The sequence below is a fragment of the Oryza glaberrima genome, chromosome 10 (genome assembly GCF_000147395.1).
Source record: "Oryza glaberrima chromosome 10, OglaRS2, whole genome shotgun sequence".
NCBI classification, from domain to species: domain Eukaryota; kingdom Viridiplantae; phylum Streptophyta; class Magnoliopsida; order Poales; family Poaceae; genus Oryza; species Oryza glaberrima.
In genome coordinates, this window is record NC_068335.1 from 20,840,930 (window position 1) to 20,860,489 (window position 19,560).

Genomic DNA, 19,560 nt, shown 5'->3' on the forward strand with positions numbered 1-19,560 from the left:
AGAGTTTTGTGGCGACGAGCACCAGTAACGGCGGGCTGTCCACTGGTGGGCCAAACCTTATTGGGCCACGTGGATTTCCAAAATGGGCCACAATGCAATTTTATATGGGCCGTACCAGTCCGCCGATCAATCTTATGTGGGCCTACATGTCTGGGCCGATCTATGTGTCTCGATTTGGATGGGCTAAAATGGGCCCGACAACGATGCCACCTGTCCTGGGCCTTTTTGCTAAGACCCAATTAACGTGGGCTGTTCCTCCAAAATTCTCCTCCGGTCCAATATGGATTTCGATTAGCAGTGATCCAATTTGGGTGGGCCTTCATGAGCCGCCACGTCAGTCCGAGAACCAGGCTCTGAACGCTCCGAATCCAGGCCGAATTGGGCTAATCAAATTGATTTCTCCCCGAATTGGGGGAGATTTGAATTTTGTTTTTGGACTAGCACCGTGTATGCTTGCCAGTGCACTACAAGTATTGACCTTTTGTTTGCATGCAAACGAGAACTGAAACGCCCTTTGGCTGGATGGCTGCAGGATGCTTAGCTGTGCCATACTGCATACATTGAATTTGGTTTTGGAATGGATGTGAAAAGGCCAACTCGAGTTATTACTGCAAATCAAAGCAGCAGATTTGCTATACCAATATAGACAAGACCCTGCATTTATTTGGAGATCATGCAAAATTATACTACATTAAAACAGCATCAAAATCTTCAAAAGAAAATATAAATTATTTGTTCGACCTCCACCTCGTTACAAGATACTTGATCAAGCGATTGGCAGTCCCATCGTTTTGCCTACATCTAATCATAACGGTTATTAGCGAAAAAATATACATAAATTTTCCTATATGTATTTTTACTTGCTTAAAAACCAATGCTGACAAATAAATACGATAAAAACATCAAAATCAACTTTTAAAAAATATTTTTTTGTTGCCGCTGCTAAGCCAAAGAGCAAACAATAGAGCTTACGCAAGCACATAAGACATATTTCTTTTATATAAAGAAAATATGTTGTTTTGGGTAGTGAGTAGTGACGCGGTCTTAGAGATATGGTACATCCTGGACTATGGCTTTCTCTCGTAGCACGATTTTTCTTTTAAAAAATAATATTGTACAATGATTTTTTTCATGATAATTTTACCCATGTTTTTTATGCATTGGTATTCAAGCTCAACATGTTTCTGTGATTGAAGAAAAACATGAAGAATGTGGGAATGACTAATTGATCACCACCTGTTGAATAACCATATAGACTAACATTAAATAATTAATCCACTTCTCTTGAAAGCTCTTTAATTATTTATTTATAGACTCCCTCAATATTATTCACTATACTGAAATAAAAACCATTTCATTTGTATCCAATTTTAGATTTCAAGTTTGCTTTTCTGGAAATTCCCCATTTCACATTTTTATTCATATAAATATACTCCATCCGTCTCAAATTAGTTGTCTTTTTAGGATATAAAATAGTTGTCACAATAGAGTACTACTTATCCCATTAATCACTTCTAATTTAAATTTGTCTCTTTTCTACCCTCAACCATCATTCCATATACAACAATATATTTTATTAAATAATAAAGGGTACTATAATCTTTTTTTTAACTTTAATATGTGCTAAACAATTTAGAATGCCAATAATGTGGGACGGAGGGGGTATATAGGAGAGGGGCGTGGCGTCGCGGGATCATACAAAGGCTAGGCGTGTGGCCGTGTGCGTGCGCTGCGCACGAGGAGACGCGGAGAGAGAGAGAGAGAGCGCGCGGCTGAGTCGAACCCGTTCGGTCGGGTCGGGTCGGGTCGCGTCGCGTGGGCTGCATGCGTCGGTCGCTCGCGCCGCGGCGGCGCGCGGCGGAGGCGGCGATGGCGGCGGCGCGCAACCCACGAAACCCTAGGCGCCGCGGGGCCATCCTCGCCGCGGTCACCCCCTTCCTCGCCTTCGCCGACTACCTCAGGCTCCGCCTCGTCGACCGCGCGTGGCGCCTCTACTGCCGCCGCGTCGGCCACGCCCCGCCGCCCTTCCCCTGGCTGATGCTCCCCGAGCGGGAGTCGCCGCCGGGGGCGGGGGCGGGGGCGCGCCGCGTGTTCTACGACGTGCCCGGCGGGCGGTCGTACGGGTACCGGGTGCCCTCGAGGGACATGCACCGGTGCGTCGCCACGGGGCACGGGTGGGTCGTCATGGTCGCCGTGGACGCGCCGCGCCGCGTGATGCTGCTCAACCCCATCACCGGCGACCAGAGGATCATGGCGTGGCCGTTCGCCAGGTGGAACGCGCGGTTCCACGCCGTCCTCACGTCGTCTCCCGCCGCCGGCGAGGCGGGGTGCTTCCTCGTGGTGGTCGCGGACAGGCTCCTCGCCTTCTGCCGCCCCGGCGCCGACTTCCAGGGGTGGGAGACGCTGCGCGCGCCGGGGTTCCGCCACCACGCGGCCCTCAGCGACGTCGTCGCCGTCGGCGCCACGGTGTACCTCGTCGACGAGCGGAGGCGGCTGTGGCGGGCCGATCTCGCGGACGAGAACCCCAAGGTGCAGCGCAGGGACACGGGGTTCGCGCTCCCGTCGCTCGAGCTGAGGCGGCACTACCTCGTGGAGTCGCTCGGCCACGTCCTCCTCGTGCTCTCGGACGAGCGCCACAACCGCGTCGCGCTCTACAAGCTCAACTGGGACGCGAGGGCGTGGCTGCCGATCGCCGCCTGCCCCGGCGAGCGCGTGCTGCTGCTCGGCCGCGGGTGCTCGGCGGCCGTCCCGTCTTCCTCCGCGGCCGGCCGCGCCCCGGGGACCGTGCTGTTCGCGCACCAGCCGTCGACGCTGCCCGACGTGGACGTCGCCGCCCGTGGCCAGGCGTGGTTCTGGTCGGAGTCGAGGGTGGGCGCGGCGCCGGGTGATCTGCTGGTGCTGAAGAAGACGGTGCCGCACCGCCATGGCGAGTTCCCCGCCGACGGCGACTCGTTCTGGTTCTTCCCAGCAGTTGATCCGGATGAGAACGCAAGGTGAAAAGCTTCGATTTTTTCTCTTCATGTATTGTCAAGCAGCTCAAGCAAATCAGGGTAAAGATAGTGATAGCATCATGACTCAGATGTGCATGGTTTAGCTCTTTAGCCTCTTACAGAGTTTACAGTTCAGTGTCATATATGAGTCCTGCTTCTGCAATGGTGATCTCAAGCGCTAATCAATTGTGTAGAGCTTTTGATACTGTAGTAGCATGTTAATCTGCTTCTGCAATGCATATTCTCTCGCTTTTTTTGTTAACTATGCTGAGGTTATAGACTTAATAGTTTCTTCATGTATCAGTGAGAGGAAAACAGAAGTGTCAGAACATCAGTGGTTACAAGAGCATTGGCTCTGTTTTACTGTTCAATCAAATGTCGTATGAAATTATGAATTGTTCTGCAATGTGCAATATAGACAGGTAAAGAATCATCTGTAGGCTGATGCTGTAGAATTTGGGAGGAATGTTCATGCAGGGACCTCCATTGTGGATGCCTGAGTCTCCATTCTGCATAAACAGATGCATATTTAGTAACATGAATCAAGTGATGTTGGAACTCATAAAACATGGGTGCAGTCTTTAGTTGCAGAAATGCAGAGTGCAAGATGTCGAATTGTTTGGACTGAAATTTGGTTCATTCAGGAATCAGGATTAACTGTGTCTGCATATTCATTTGGGATGTTCGGTTCCCTGTGGCTGTGGCTGTGGCTGCAGTGCTGCACAGTCACAGCGCTGCAGTAGCCTAGTATAGCTTGATATAAACTAGTAGTTATTGTGGTTGCAGCTGCAGCAACATCCACAGCAACGTACAGCAATCTCAACTGAACACCCAATTTCTATCAGGCTAAGATCAAGTAGTCCATACATTTTACTTTATTTTTGTTTTGGATTTTTTCTTGCATTTACTTTAATGGATCAGTAGATATGAATTGTATTAATGCTAACCTTCTGTCCGATGATCCTATCCAATTAAGATGTTTTTTTGTTCTGCAGAGAAGTGTACTTACATTGTAACAGTGTTCATCCTTCAGTTTATTCACCAAACTAAATGAAATCTTTGTTATTTGATCACAGTTGGGCATGGATACTCCCCTGCCAAACTCCTAAATCCCCAATTCCTAGTCACCAAGCATTTTTTGTCAGTTTCATTCATTTTGTTTGAATTGCAAGCAAACAGTTATTTGGATATGGTACATGATACAATGCTGTATTTTTGTGTTAAAAAAAAAACTCCTCTAGAATGGAACAAACCTGATTAGAAGGTATAATATTGTGACAAGTTGAGTCGCAAGGATATGCGCAATCGATTTCTATGCCAGGCCCTCTCTCAAAGTACCATTCACCAACCAGCTCTGCAATTGTCTGAAACAAACCAGATATCATCTATGTCTGCCTGCAAATACACCGCATATACACAACATTTTCATGTAGATTGCCAGTACCTTGTTATGCAACCTGGGCGAATTTGGTGCTAACCATGTTTCCTGCAGCTCACTCTGGCAATGTGCAAAACAAGAATTTATGAACATCCCTACACCCTGTTCATTTTGGAACGGCTTCAGAGCCGTCAACATTGCATTCCTGAGTCCTGCAGACAGATTCAGAACTCTGAAGAATGTCACGAAGACAACAACTTGAATCCAGAAATCTCACATATGCCTGTTCAATGGAATCTAAATCTGAATAATCTTTAGTGTGAATTTCGTAAGAGCAATAGACTTGCACCTATTGTTTATATGAAAATTGCACAGATTAGTATTTAGCTCTACCAAGAAAGAAAAAGAAAAGGTAACCTTGGAGAGTCGCAATTTGGGATGTGCTGCATGCACCAGGATCCGACTTACAGTGGCTCCATTGGCCTTTAGGATCACATGAAGGAGGCACAAAATTGTGATGGAACTGTTCAAAAAAGGTAAAAATCATGCGTTTTTGCTTGCGAGTTGTATAACCATATGCTAAAAAACATCAAGTTGCGCCATGTCATTTTTTTACCTGATATACGTCGTAAGCTGAATTCAAAATGAAGTAAGGGGTTCTGATGTATGGAAGTATATATTGCGGAAAGAAGCACTGCGCAGAGAAGTGAGACAAGAAGATTATAAAAAGTTGTAACTTTTGAACAATGAAATTCAGTACTTTGAAAGGGAAGATAAAAAAAAATCTTAATTGATACTACCTGGTATGGATAGTCTGTTGAACTTAAACAGTCTTTGTTCAAATTCTTCTCAGCTCCCTGCGTGAAAAACTCATGGCTTTAAAAATTAAAACACTACCAAATAATGTGAAATCCAATGTGCAGAAACACGCTTAACTAGTCGGTTACCTGCAAAGCTACTAGGCTCCTAAAGAAAGGTTCAACAGTGTTGTTGCCAGTAATGTCATCCCTGCAGGACACCAACCAAAGTAAATTTTTGTGTTTCAACCCAATGAGTTCAAGAATCAGTCAACCAAAGTAATTTTTTTTTGCTTGATTAGACTCCACTGTTACACATCAAGGAAAAATCCTGCGTCACTCAAGCATTTCACAGTGACAGCATCTCCGAGACGTCCTTTGAGGTCGTCGCAGTGGAAGAATGTAGCTAGGCCTCCTGCTGAACAGCCTGAGAGCAATACCTGAAAAATTCAGAACTTGTTAAGAACAAAGGCAACAGGGCAAGCTCTGAAGCCTGAAGAATGAGTGAGTTATGAATTATGATGCCGTTTAGGATTCTCGGAGTAGCTAGTAAGTTATTGTTAGTTCTGAAAAGCTTACATTGGCATCAAAGAATTGGATTCCAGCTTAAGTTAATCGCGATGAAAATTGTAAAATGAGTTTGTGCAGAAAATACTGAAATGGAACAAACTGTTTTCAGGAGAACCAATGAACCTTTTGGGCTTTTGCAAGGCCTTTTGGAAGGAGATCACTGATGATAGCGTCCCATATCCTCTGACCTCTGAAGTAGAGGACTGAAGACTGCAAAGTGGTAAAACACAAAACAGTGAGTTGAGTACTGAACAATGCAGAAGAAAAAAAAACACAAGCAATTCAATTGAAGACATGTTTTGTTTCAGTCAGGGAAACAGGGAAGCGTACGCCATTTCTGAGTTCTGAATCACCGGCGAAGGAGCCACCATCGCAGTACCTCAGCTTGACACGATTCCAGTTGTAAAAATCTGCCAAATTGACGACAAACACTATGTTAAAATCCCTACATTTTTGTTTAAATGATAAATAGAATAATTGAACGGTAAAAGAAGAGCAAATACTATCTCCGTTTTAGGTTATAAGACTTTCTAGCATTGCTCACATTCATGAATATGTGGATATATGTGTGTGCCTAGATTCATTAATATCTATATGAATGTGGGCAATGCTAGAAAGTCTTATAATATGAAATGGAGAAAGTAGAAAACAAAAGTACTGTATAAAATCTGCATGTCTGCATCAAAGTAATCAAAGTTAGAATAAAAAAGTGATATAGCAGATTAGGAACGCCAACTTAATTAGTCACTTAGAAAGTCTGAAATTACTAGTCGAACGATTGAATCATCACCAAACAAGCAAATATACATTATGAATCCTCTAAAACAACAACCTGAAAGGCTAAAACTCGAGAAACCTAATAAGTTGTGTTGTAGGGTGATGAACCTGAATTTACACTAGCCTGATGTCGATGTGCCGACTCTAGAGTCTAGACTAGTAAATGTACTACTGCACGATTCCACATTTTGCATAGTGAATCTATCATTCCATCCCGGCACTAACTATTCTTGACCATGAGCTGTTCATCCCTTCATGGTACCTACCCGATTGTGACTGTACTTGCTCGCTGTCACCTTTTGCAAAAGCAAACTCACGTACCACCAAGAACGGAAACGTCTGTTGTTGCTAACAACTTGCCGTATGAACTGGTAAATGTACGAAGTTATTTGAAGAAAAAGGCATCTCATTACGAGCTACTACCTCCGGATTCATAATATTTATTGTTACCGCTATTGATCTTTTAAAATCATATATTTGTTGATATTTCTGTATACTACCCGTGTGTTACAGTGGATATTATAAGTGATAAAAGCAAAGAAAAAATTATAAAGTTATAGCATAGTCACTCGATTAGACATATAATATCATATCCAAAGTCAAAACTAAAATATGTTGCTAGATGATCTTCTTTTTTTTTTATCCTCTTCGTCTATTTTCACAAGCCATTTGGTCGGATATACAAAATTGAACGCTTATAACTCATATATGGGTGAAAGGTAAATTTTTTTAGATAAAGGGGGTGAAAGGTAAATTTGAAGGTTTTGTATGTAACCCTTTACAATTCCTACAATTAGCAATTCCAATACCATTCACGAGTTGATGATTTTATACTTATGACCCCACATATCAGATGATATTGGAGGCAGACTCGGATACAACCACTAATATCATTTTAAATAGCATAGATATTATCATATAAAATGTGTGATAAAATTTGTTTTTAGATTACTAATCTGAAGGGAGTATAAATCAATGTTTTTTTTTCTTCTTTTGCGCAATGCTACTTGTTGTTGTTTGAGAAAGAAACACAGTGACTTAACTTGGAAATTTATATTGGCCGTACACTTCGCACCTGGATTCATGTCCGGATCGTTGCTGAGGAGGCCGGAGAACACCTCGAGGCTGTCCATGGAGCGCGTGGAGCCTCGCCGCGTGCCGGCCCTTTCCGCGCACGACGGCGCGTCGTTGCACCACCCGCCGCCCTCGAACTGGAGCACCCAGCCGCCGGCGCCGCCGCCAGAGCCCCGGTGGAGGTGGTACGCCGGCGGGCTCCCGTCGAGGCACACTGCAAAGATCGATTGAAACAACGCGCACGATCAAGAATGCAAACGATGTGTACGTGTGTGCCTAGCAAGGTCAACTAATTAAGGAATTTTCCAATTGCATGGTAAATTGGTAAATGAATCTCCATTTCCTTTCTCGTTGACCTCGCCGGCGATTCGCCGTCGGCTCGGCGAGCGGCGGTGCAATGCAATCGATCGAACACTAAGAAATCGCACACAGAGAAGAAGAAGAAGAACAAGAAGAATTCCTCGCCTGCTCCTGTCGATGTGGCAGCTTGGAGGAGAGTCATGCCCACCACCAGCCTCTCCTCGGCAGCCACCGGCGTCACGACGGCGGCGACGAACACGGCGAGCCGCCATGGCCAGTGTCGCTGAGCCATGGCAGAGGTAGGAGGACGAAGCCTACAAAGAAGGCAGGATGCAAAAGGCGTCAGCTGCTTTGGATTGCGCTGCGCCTGCGCCTATCTCAGCAGAGCAGCTAGCCTGTGCATCTGTAGATTCTGTAATGCCATGTATGCACGCTGTCATGCTCATGAACAGCATAAAAGTTGGAGGCTTGGAAAGCGAAATGGCAACGGAAAAGAGGATATTGCAACCGACGATTATCGATGACGACAATGGCAGTGAGCACGTACGTTAGTTAGTTAGTTTCTTGGCTTAGGAATTGGAATTATTGGTAGGTAGATCACGCGCTCTCTTTTCCGGTCATTGTTAATTAATGGCTTAATTGCTGGTGATTTTCTCCTATCCTAACTCCTACGTACATGCTGAAACGTGTATCGGTTAATTTGGTGTAATGTTTGATTAAATCAATCTCTTAATTTGATGTTAAGATTTTCACAACAATCGTACAAGATTAACCAAGGGCGAGATTGATTTGGTGACGCCGATTCTTCGAATTAATTTGGAATTTTACTTCGCTCTTTTAATTGGACCGTTTGGATTTCTTCCCTCGCCCAACTTAGGAAAAAGTACACCGAAGGTCCCTCATCAAGTTAAAAAATCGCCCCCCAATCACAAAACCGAATACAACGCATCCCCCAACTTACAAAACCAGTGCAAACTAGATCCCTCGGCGATTTTGACCCCGGTTTTGTCTGACGTGGCGGCTGAGTCAGCGTGGGACCCACATGTCAGGATGCCACGTCGGCAAGCCAGCCTCTCCCTACCTTTCCTCTCAACATGTTAGGATGCCACGTCGTCGGCAGGCCGGCCGGCGGTGGGGAGGGGGTCGCCAGGGCGAGAGGTCTGACGGCCGGCCGACGATGCGGCGGTGGCTGAGACACGAGAGAAGGGGAAGGTAGCGGGCCAGCGTCGTGGCGGAGAGGCGGTGGCGGGCGAGCGAGCCGTGTGGCGGAGAGGGCGGAGGCGACAGTGGCGGAGAGGCAACGGTGGCTGCCACGCGGGATGAGAGGCCGGCACCAACCCAAAAGTGGAAGCCGAAGAAGAAGGCGTGGGCGAGCGTGGAGGCACGCGCCAGCGAGGCCGCCGCTCTGCCCGTCGCCTCTTCTCTCTCAGTTTTCTCCTCGTCTAGGTGGACAGGCCGGCCGGCGGGTTGGGGAGGAAGCCAACGAGGCGAGGCAGGAGAGGAAGAGGTTCAGTGGCCGGTGGCCGGCGACCGGCGATGTGGCAGCCGCACCGGCGGTGGCCGCACCGGCCTACCGGAGGACCGGGCAAGCGGTGGCCGGTGGGCAAAGCGGGTGACGGCGAGGGCCGGAGCGGCCGGCCGGCGGTGGGCAAGCGCGCTGCGGGAGAGGAAGGGGCTACGGCGGCAGGGGCGCGGGAAGTCAGGCCGCACCGGCAGGCGGCGGTCGACGTCGACCATCTGGAGGGCGGAGAGAGGAGAAGAGCGGGGAGAGGGGAGAGCTGAGGCGGATGGCGCCGATGTGGAACAGGATGGGGAGAGTGAGGCCGCCATCACCGTCGTCGTCCATGGCGTGGGGGAGGCCGCCACCGACCTGCCTGCCCACCGGTCGCCGAACCTCCTCCTCTCCCGTCTCACCCTATCGGCTTCCTCCCCAACCCGCCGGCCGCCCTGCCCACCTAGATGAGAAAACTGAGAGAGAAGAGGGGAAAGAGATGATGTGGCATCCCGACATGTGGTGCCCACGTGGGTCACACGCTGACTCAACCGCCACGTCGGATAAAACGGGGGTCAAAACCGTCGAGGGATTTAGTTTGCACTAGTTTTGTAAGTTGGGGGATGCGTTGTATCCGGTTTTGCGGTTGGACGATTTTGTAACTCGATGACAAGTTGAAGGACCTCCGGTGTACTTTTTCCCCCAAGTTATACGGATAAGATGCTGCCGTTGGCCCACCAAAGTTTGGTCCGACAAATTCTGATGGAAAAAGTACATCAGAGGTCCCTCAACTTCGAGTTACAAAATCGTCCCCCAACCACAAAACCAGATATATAACATCCCTCAACTTACAAAACCAGGTTACATTGGGTCCTAAGGCAGTATTGCCACTGGTTTTAGCTGACGTGGCGAGTTGACTTCAGTCAACCATGCTGAGTCAGCACCCACGTGTCATAACACACAGAAAAAAAAAGTCTCTCTCGCTCTAACCACCATCGGCCCCATCGGAGTCCAGTGTGCGGCGGAGGAGGGGCACGACGGCGCCGATGTGCGGCAGGGATTGCTTGGTCGCTAGCGGCAACACTCCAAGCGGAGACGGCGCCCGTATCGCCGTCCGTGTCGGTAGGCCCATCGCCTCGGAGGGTTGGGGGAAGTGACCCCGACAAGCTCCGACGATGGCGGAGGCGAAGGTGGAAGCAAAATCCCCCCGAGGTGGTGGCGGCTGGCAGGGAGAGGCGTCCATCGAGAGAGCGATCGGGGCCTCCTCGTTCAACGATGCACCCTGGTGCACGCCGAATCCCTCCGAGCTGCGGCGCAGTGGTGACGGTGGGGCGAAGAAGGCGGCGGCGGTGGAAGACGTCGGGGTTGCCCTAGAGCTTGCCGAGGATGGCCTTAAGGAACTCGCGGTCTCGCCGGCGGTCGATACCTTGGGGTTGATGAAGGCGAGCTCGCAGAGGTTCCTTAGCGGGAAGGAGAGGGTAGGGGCGTAGGGCTACTGTCCACGGAAGCCAGTGTTGCGGAGACGACACGCGGCAGCCGCCGGCGAGCGCCGCTGCCGCCTTTCCACCACCAGCCGTGACTGCAGCCTTTTCGCCGATGAGCGTGCTCCCGCCGCTGCAGCCTTTTCACCAATGAGTGCTCATCGCCCTTCTCCGCCCCGTCGCCAGCCGCTCCCCCCCACCCCCGCCGCATAGGGAGGGTGCCCCGCGGCGGCGGCGGCAGCGATGGCCAAGAAGCAGAGCGAAGACAATGAGGTGACCGTGATGCACGATGCCGGACGGAAAGCACGACGGCGGCATAGCCCGGACGAGGAGGAGGAGGACGACGCCAGCGAGGAAGAAGAGATGGAGCGGGATCAGATCAAGAAGGTGCAGCTCGAGCGGAACATCAGGCGGCACCGCTGTTCCCCTCCACTCGCCCCCCCTCTCTCTCTGCCCTGAGCTCGCCGGCGTCGCATCCATCTGCTTCCACCTCCGCGCCCGCAGTCGCGTCGCCTGCCTGCGCCCGGCCCGCCGCCGCCGCATCGCCACGCCACCCCGCCGCTCGTCGCCGGCCTCCCTTTCCATCGCCGGCCGCACCACCCTCAGGCCGCGCGCGCCGCCGTGCTTATCCCTAGCGAGAGCAAAGAGCGAGAGGGAGGAAGGAAGGAGAGAGAACAGAGAGAGGAGAGGAAAGAGATTAGGTGCTGACGTGTACACCTGAAAAGTGGGGCACACGTGGTCCCACGCTGACTCAGCCGCCACGTCGGATAAACCAGGGTCAAAACCACCTGAGGACCTAAATTGAACGGTTTTGTAAATTAAGGGGTATCATATATCTGGTTTTGTGGTTGGGGGATGATTTTGTAACTCGATGACAAGTTGAGGGACCTCTGATGTACTTTTCCCAATTCTGATTATCTGACTTTAAAGTCCATACTTGTTTGGATCGCTAAACAGGCCCACTAAATCCTGGGCCGTCCCAGTCTGGTCCTCGGGCTGTCGAGGAGGCCCATGAAAGGTCCACCAAAATGTAGACCCAATTCGCCAACGGATACGGCCCACATAGGACCAAAAGGTTGGCCCATGTTATGGGCCAGCCCACTTAGCCTGCAGGCCGATGGCCGAACAGAATGAGGCAAGGCTACGAGATCCGGCGAGGCGGCGAAGCCGGCGATCGCCGGTGGCCGTGACCACCGTCGCCGGTGCGCGCGCGTGACTCCTAGATTCATGGATGGAGGTATGCATCCAACCCTAATTTCTCCACGATGCTTAATTAGTTCTAACGAGGGTTGAAGACCTGAAGTTAAGAGGGCCATTGACTCGATTAATTTTAGGGGTTCCTTGGGCAGACAACAGTACGGGATCCAGCAGCATCGTCCATGCATCGATATTCTTAGTTACTAATTAACTATGATCTTAATCAAGTGCTAGTACCCTCCCGTGTCCAGTTCTTGTACTTGGCATCTATGCATCCATGGATCAAGTGCACAGAACTGCAGATCAAATCAAGAAGCACAACAAAGGCCATGCCAAACCCTGTAGAAAACATCGAATTGTTGGCACATTGTTTTGCTCGTCAGTAAATCGGTCTCGTGATCAAGGTAACTTCTGAAATGCTCTGGTAAAACTAGCTTCTCCAGCCTTTTCCAATCTACGCAGTACATTATTAAATACGCTAGTGTACTCTAATGTTTGCCTTGTCTGATTTCATGGCCGTGTGCATGAACAGTGGATGATGGAGCGAGCCAATTAATCATTCTACAGTCACCTTGTCTTTCCCTCTGTCTGCTACTACGGCACTCACACAGTTAAGAGCTTCAGGCTTTCGGATTGGTGTCACCTTGATCGCTGCGACCGGCTACGAACATATGACACTGTGACAGGATGTGATTTTTCGGGGGTACAAATTCGGCACGGGTTAGTTCACAGGTAGCTACTGAAACAGGATCATCCCTCCTCTGAAACTCTGAATATTAGCAGGTTCGATTTTGCATGATAAATACTATATATCGCTTCTGCTTCTGTAACTAGTAGTTCTGACCAATTACTTGATTACTCTGAAATGCAAGCACGGCTGCATTAGCCACATAGGATACCACACTGTTCATAGTCGCATTCAGGCCAGTTTTTTGCTCGTCAGCAAGGGAACCAAGCGCTTGTTTGGTTATTGCAGAGAGTTACAGGCTACAGGGTTGAGGTTTCTGCAGGTTAGCACATGCATCTCTGTCATAACTCATCAGCACCCTGAGTAATTTCTTCTCTCTCTTTTTTCTGCTATTTTGCACCTTGCAAATAGACCAATTCCAATGTTTTTTTCTTCAATTGTTGGATTAAAAAAGAGAATACTTAGCAAGTATATATAGTCAATTAGCACTAGGATGACTTTAGTAAAAGATGTGGGTAAAAGGCACAGGGCATCTCAGCCTCTCAGGACCAGCAGCAAGTGTGTGATCACTGATTAATTAGCAGTAGTAATTGCTAGGAGACAAGCTAACTAATTAAGCTGATGGTTTGTGGATCAGGCCAAGAATCTTTGACGACAGGTTCTCACCCCATGTTGATGACGATGCTTTTGTTTGTTTAGTCGTCGGATTGTGTTTTTTTGTGGGGGACGCGCCACGCATCATGCATTGCATGCTTGCTGTTGATGCTTTTGGAAGGCAGCACAACGTGACTGCATCTTTAGATGTGTAGCCGCTATGGCTAATTAACCTAAGCTAAGTATAATGCGACCAACGCATCAGAAATATTTGTCCAGCTACATACATTAGGTTGTTCAGCCTAATGTAAGCTCAAGATCGATCACAGGGCAGTAGTCAAGGTATGCTGCTATAGCTAGTAGTTCTTGCAACTGAACATTTATATAACGAGGATATATCCGGTGAAAACGAGCTAAATGTTCGAAACGAGCTAAGTTTCGTAAATTCATGATAAAAATACTAAAGATAAGTGTAGATATGAAATATATTCTCACCAAATCTCTTAAACGAAGTTGAGTTTGTAGTTGAGATTTGATGAGAATGTATTTCATATCTACATTTATCTCTAATATTTTTTCCATCAATATACAAAACTTTTAGGTATGATTTTCACGAGTTTTCAACACTTAGCTCGTTTTTACCGAATATGTTCCAGCCTGAAGAAATCACTGTCGGTAGTTTGATCAGATGATTTTGTGTCTGATGTGAACATCAAATTTACCTACTTGATGAAATGGTGAGTACAGAGTACTTTGAGCATTGTTTAGCTAACTTGAATCAGAATGTTCATATGTTACCAGGTGATCGAATCATCAAAAGCTGAAAGGGAGAGAGAGGCAAAGGTGGAGAGGAGATTCTGGAGGTGGATGATGATAGGGGGCAGAAGAAGAGCAACCAGTGGCGACTGGCGAGTGGAGCCCACGGTGATCAGAAAGTGGTCCCCACACCCTCCCTGCCTCAAAGATCTCGCCACGTGTCAGTGACGTCGTCCGCACTCCTGCGCGACATCCATGGCCTTGCTCGTCGTGCAGCCGTGCTATATGCTACTACGGTGATGTGGGGGGCCATGGCCGTAAGCAGAAAGAAGCAGGAGAGCTTCTGATATGATCCAGTCAAGTGCACGCAATCTATAGTGGGTGGAGCGGCGTTATGATTTCTTCCGGCTCGAGATAGACGAACAGCATTCAGAATTTCAGATCGTCCAGGTTGCAAGCAACCACCAGGATGGCGATTATTTCTTCTCGTGTCTTGAGCTGAAAATTTTCTCAACGCCGCACTGGTCCATCACTCCAAGGTCAGTGCTTTTTTATTTACTCTATATATTAATATGAATATTGTTCCAGCAAAGATTAATGAATTAACGACAAAAAAAGGAAGCTTTACAAGACCATTTTGAAGGCAATGCAGATCATAGTGGTACTGGTAGAGAAACGCCCAAGAATTTTCGGCTATCTCTATAAGATGATAGATTAGACGATCTAAATTCGAAGCCTCACCTTTCCTAATTATATTTGATATTAAGTCACTCTCTAATATTCACGCGTATTTTACAGTAGTACTGCTAAACTGCATCGTAACGCAGTTCAGAAACAAGAAAGAACTCCACTGTGAGCAGTGACTACTCCCCAGCAATGACACGTTCTCCCAGAGAGCCAATTAAAATACCCTTTGCTACTAATTGAGCACTAATTAATCATTAGGTGGCCTAATCAACAGCTGGAGGAGGACACCCCCTCGAGCTCGTGATATCCGAGGCCACTCACTTCACTTCCTACACAATCTTGCACTTTAGTCCTTCGTGTCAGGACGATATTTCATCTCCGTATCTGGCTAGTATAGCTAGTAAACGCGCAAAGAGATTTCAGAATATTTCGCCAGCCGCCAGCAGCAAGCTCAGCTCAGGAAGAGGAGAGGCGAAACCAAGAAGAAGAGTGTGCTGGCGACTGCCCCCAATGCCTCTTGCATCCTCACTCCACTCGCTCAAGAGGGAGAGTGAGTGAGAGAGGAGCTCGAGGAATCTTAGCTCTTCTTCAGCGTTGATCTGGTTTTCGCCTTGCAAAGGTAATGGGCGTTTCTTGATTCATTCTTCAGAAGGTTTTTCAGTTCATGGGAGATGTTGTTCTTGGCTGGCTGTGTTCTTGAGGTGGTTGGTTGGGGATTTGGGTTGGGGAGATTGAGATTGGATTGGTTTTGCGGGTGGAGTCTGGAGAGGGACAACTCTTCTTTGGAGGAAGCTGTTTATGTGTTTCCTCAAGAGCTCCCAGTGGGACTTGTATTGGCTGGATTTGCTGCAGATGCGAGAGTGCTGTGGAGTTTTTGGACAGGAAGAGTTTTGGCTGTTTGGTGGAGGGATTTGACTGGCATTCATGTGGACATGTTCATCTTTCTCTCAGATTTTGTTTAACAGATTTGAGGTTTCCTTGGATGCAAGAAATGCATTGCACTGTATTTATATGAGAAAAGAAACAGTTTGCGCTTAAAAAAGGAAAAAAAAAGAACAGTTTTTTTAATCCTTCCTGATAATATAGGGTGGATATTCAGTAGATTAAGTAGATCTTTTTTTTAGTTAGGCATATTGTGTTCTTCCTCTTAAACTTGTCTTGCCTACTAGGCTACTAATATGGAGTTTATAGTAGTTGCCTTTTATGGTTCTAAGATTAGGGATGACGCCACTGCGCCCACCTTTTCCTTTACTGATGAGGGCATCATTTCAACATTTCTTCTATTGTCTATCTCGTTTTGCATCCCAGCATCCAGTTTGTTACCCCAATTTCTCTTGGTTAGTTATTTTAGTATCATTCCCTGCTCAAACTGCTTGTATGCTTGTGTATGACTGTAGATTTCTACCTTTATAAGATACAGAAGGGTGGGTGGATCTTAAGATTGATCCACCTTTTTCATTGCAGTGTACTAGTAGAAATTATTTGCTTGGTGGCAAAACAAAAGAAGGCGGTAATCCTTTCCTGCAGCAAAAAAAAAAAAATGATTCTTTGAATAGTGCTACGGACCTAAACATCTAATAATGTATAATAGTTTGATGACATGCAGGTTTTATCTATGGGAAATCGTTCTCGACAACGAGTAGCTAAGGAAGCAATGCAATCTATCAATGAGGAGGCAGACAGTCCTAGCAGGGAAGTGCAACCGGGCAGACACCACATGTTGAAATGCCCAGATGGAAAACCAGAACTGCACCTCGAGCAGATTCCAAATTTCCATTGCAAAAGTTTGCCTTCAAGCCGACGTGAGGCATACCAAGATGATAGCATCATGCACAAGCGCGGCTCTATGTACCAGAGTTCTAGTGATGTTAGCAGACTGAGGAAACTCCAAGAAGGAAGGAGGAAAATAGATTCTGCACTCAGTAGAGATTCATTTATGTCCTTTGAGATTGTGGACTCATCCTCTCAGCCTAGCACAAGTGGACCTTACTTATCGCGGCAACAGAGCCGTTCGTGCAAACCGAGTTCTTCCATAGATGCAAGTAGTAAAGTTCAACAGGCTACCAGGGAGTTCCTTAGTCTTTCATTGCGTGAGCTTCCTGATGAACATTCAAGACTTGGGAGGCCACGCAAGGACTGCAATCTGCTGAAAGATTGTGCAGGAGATGGTTTCCTGGAGATATCTCTTGATGAAGACACCAGCAAAAGTGTCCACACGAGACAGATAGAAGGAACCTGTAGCAAAGATGCAAGATCGAATTGCCAACATTCAGTTGATGTTTATTCTGATGGGAGTAAGCATGGTGAAGGTGACCTAGTAAATAAACTGCCCAAGTCCTTGTCAACAAAGGTTGGTGTTTTTGATGCTACATGTCCACCAGAGAGTACTCATGGTGCTAACAGCACCACAAAAGCTCGATCTAGTCCATTCAAGAAAATTCTGGATCCTATCATGAAGTCCAAGTCTCTTAGGAATCCGTCTCTTATGGAAAAGGAAGATGCCAAACATAGTAGCCTGCTGGTTGAAGGAAAAGGCCGTGTATTGCGGAAATCTTTGTTGAGCGGTATCTCAAGGACTGAACAAAGCCTCACACCTAATTGCCAGCAAAGTAAGGAAGCTCAAGTTTTGACGGTTACTTCATCACCAACTCATCTTCATGCAGTTCTTAAACTGGATCCCACTAATGATTCTTTTGGTTTTGAGTTCTGTACCAAGGGCCCAGAAGAATCCATTTATGCTAACATTTGGAAAGCCGGAAACGAATTGAATTGGATTTACACTTTCCATAGCACAGGGAAGCGAACAAGTACTGTTGGAAAGACCCCAAAGGATAGACGGGGATGTTTGCCTCCAATTGTAGGCCAAATGCATGTGTCTTCCTATTTGTACTCTGAAGTTGGACAAAATGGTGTTCTGAATAACTCAGCCATCAGTGAGTTTGTCTTGTATGATATTGCTCATGCGAGACGAAGTTCTGCTGTTGAAAGAATTCAATGTACAGATTCCAGCAAACCAAAATTCTGCAGTGCTGTAAATAATTCGATATCTAGGGGTTCTCTAGAGAGGAATAATCTGATGGAGCGGCAAAATAATACAAGGAATAACTCGGATGCATCAACATCTAGTCTTTGGTCCCGAGAAGATCTCCATCCTCATTTGGAGGTTGCTGCTATTGTAATCCAAGTGCCGTTCCACAAAACCCAATCCAAAGAATTGAAAGACGGCTCATCATCCGGTACCATTAAAGTGGCTGCAGCAGGCGGGGCACATGGTTTACCGAGGGATGATGAAAGCAGCCCATCACCTCTACTTGACCGCCTGAAGACTGGTGGAGGTTGCGATTGTGGTGGATGGGATATGTCTTGCCCAATTGTTGTCCTTGACAATGCATATGATAGTCATTGGGTTGATTCAGTGATGACTGAAAGCAAGCATCCTATGGAACTACCTTTTCAGGTACGCCTTATAATTTTTCTCCTTGTTATACTTTTACTGCAAACACAATTAAGGCGGTAAATTCCTGCATTCAGATCATGACCGTAGTATGTCTGAATATTCATGAATTAGCAGTGCCATAATATTTTTTATAGATGTAGTTGAAGATCATGTTGTTAAATCCTCCCTTAAAAGTACTGGAGAAATATACTACATCTTTACTTATAGACACGGCAGTTTACATGCTTTAGTAACAAACGTTACTGATTAGTGCTCTCCAAACATTGAAACAGGGTAACAAAGAGGCTCTCCCTGCCATTTCGATGAAGGCAGTTGGGAATGGACATTTTTCGGTGGATTTCCACGCACGGTTGTCAGCATTGCAGGCATTTTCAGTCTGCATTTGTTTGCTTCACTGTTCTGAAGTTTCTTCTGCCATTGGTATTGAGAAATTCAAGCATAAGCTGTACTCCAGCTCACTGAAGATGCTCCTGAAGGATGAAGTCAAGCAGCTAATTGAATCGGTAACCACAAAAGAGAACAAGAAGAAGAAAACAAAGAGGCGAAAAGAAAAAACACCTCCATCCATCGTCCTTGACCCACCGTTTTCACCCATGGGAAGAGTATAATCAACGGACCAGTAACCCCGGTGGAACAAAAATACAAGTCAGAATTGTGTCATTATGTACAACATTGTCGGTCATGATCTGACTATGATCATGATCATTTGGATGTGCGATAAAAGGGAAAAATATCCTTTTGACCTGTTCATAAGGATGGAGGTAACCTTCTTCAGTTTATAGCAGTAGCCATTAGATTTTTGCCAGGTTTATAAATCTGTATCAGTCCTGAAGCAAACACGGTTCTTAGTAGAACCAATTACAAGAGACAGAATATGGCCATTGCCCTTTTTTTTGTACAGAACATCACTCTTTTGCTCTCCATTGCTTCAAGTTCTTTTTGGAGCCTGGTAAATTGAACTGGCCCTGCGTACCAATTTTTTTTTTCTTACGGAACTCTTACAAACGCAGATGTGGCATGCTGTGAGTCAATCTAGATTTCCTGTAACTCCCATCTAGTTAAATCAAATGGCTTTGTTTGTGAGAGTTCTGTAAGATTTTTTTTAGCACCAGTGGTTGCATTTTTCATTCGGCTTGAAGAAGGTTCTAACTGCTATTCTGCTCACACCAATATGTTGAACACAAATTTGCTTTGTTCTGCTTTGTACTGTACCTGAATATGCACTGCTTTGCTCCAGAAGTTTTGAACCAGAGGCGGGAGTTGGAATTTGGCAAGAAACCGCGCCATTTGGTGCAGTGTCTGCTTCAATTACTGCACTGGTT

General features: G+C 46.8%; 3 protein-coding genes across 6 annotated transcripts; 2 read left to right on the top strand and 1 right to left on the bottom strand.

Annotated features, from left to right (window-relative positions):
- The first annotated feature begins 1,744 nt into the window (after positions 1-1,744).
- LOC127785997 (uncharacterized) lies at positions 1,745-3,353 on the top strand. The gene has a single exon (XM_052313319.1). The coding sequence runs from the start codon at positions 1,825-1,827 to the stop codon at positions 2,995-2,997; it is 1,173 nt and encodes a 390-aa protein (XP_052169279.1). The 5' UTR covers positions 1,745-1,824; the 3' UTR covers positions 2,998-3,353.
- Positions 3,259-8,316, bottom strand: LOC127785996 (pectin acetylesterase 9). 2 transcript variants are annotated; one of them, XR_008019886.1, is made up of 13 exons: positions 8,052-8,316; positions 7,588-7,800; positions 6,066-6,145; positions 5,859-5,945; positions 5,481-5,605; positions 5,316-5,376; positions 5,169-5,225; positions 4,985-5,062; positions 4,786-4,891; positions 4,435-4,580; positions 4,244-4,354; positions 4,000-4,110; positions 3,394-3,499 (listed from the first exon to the last, which is right to left on the bottom strand). XR_008019886.1 is itself a non-coding variant. In XM_052313318.1 (12 exons), the coding sequence occupies exons 1-12, from the start codon at positions 8,176-8,178 to the stop codon at positions 3,362-3,364; spliced, it is 1,329 nt and encodes a 442-aa protein (XP_052169278.1). In that variant the 5' UTR covers positions 8,179-8,316; the 3' UTR covers positions 3,259-3,361. The 2 variants fall into 2 exon arrangements, 1 of the variants encoding a protein (XP_052169278.1); XM_052313318.1 differs by lacking the exon at positions 4,000-4,110 and having other exon boundaries at positions 3,259-3,499.
- A 6,812-nt stretch (positions 8,317-15,128) lies between these two features.
- Positions 15,129-19,197, top strand: LOC127753235 (uncharacterized). Of its 3 annotated transcripts, XM_052278711.1 has the most exons (4): positions 15,129-15,400; positions 16,246-16,291; positions 16,388-18,238; positions 18,511-19,197. In XM_052278711.1, exons 3-4 carry the CDS (start codon positions 16,397-16,399, stop codon positions 18,844-18,846), a joined length of 2,178 nt encoding a protein of 725 aa, XP_052134671.1. In that variant the 5' UTR covers positions 15,129-15,400; positions 16,246-16,291; positions 16,388-16,396; the 3' UTR covers positions 18,847-19,197. The 3 variants fall into 3 exon arrangements, with proteins under 3 accessions (XP_052134671.1, XP_052134668.1, XP_052134670.1); XM_052278708.1 differs by lacking the exon at positions 16,246-16,291 and having other exon boundaries at positions 16,373-18,238; XM_052278710.1 differs by lacking the exon at positions 16,246-16,291 and having other exon boundaries at positions 15,130-15,400.
- Positions 19,198-19,560: the final 363 nt, after the last annotated feature.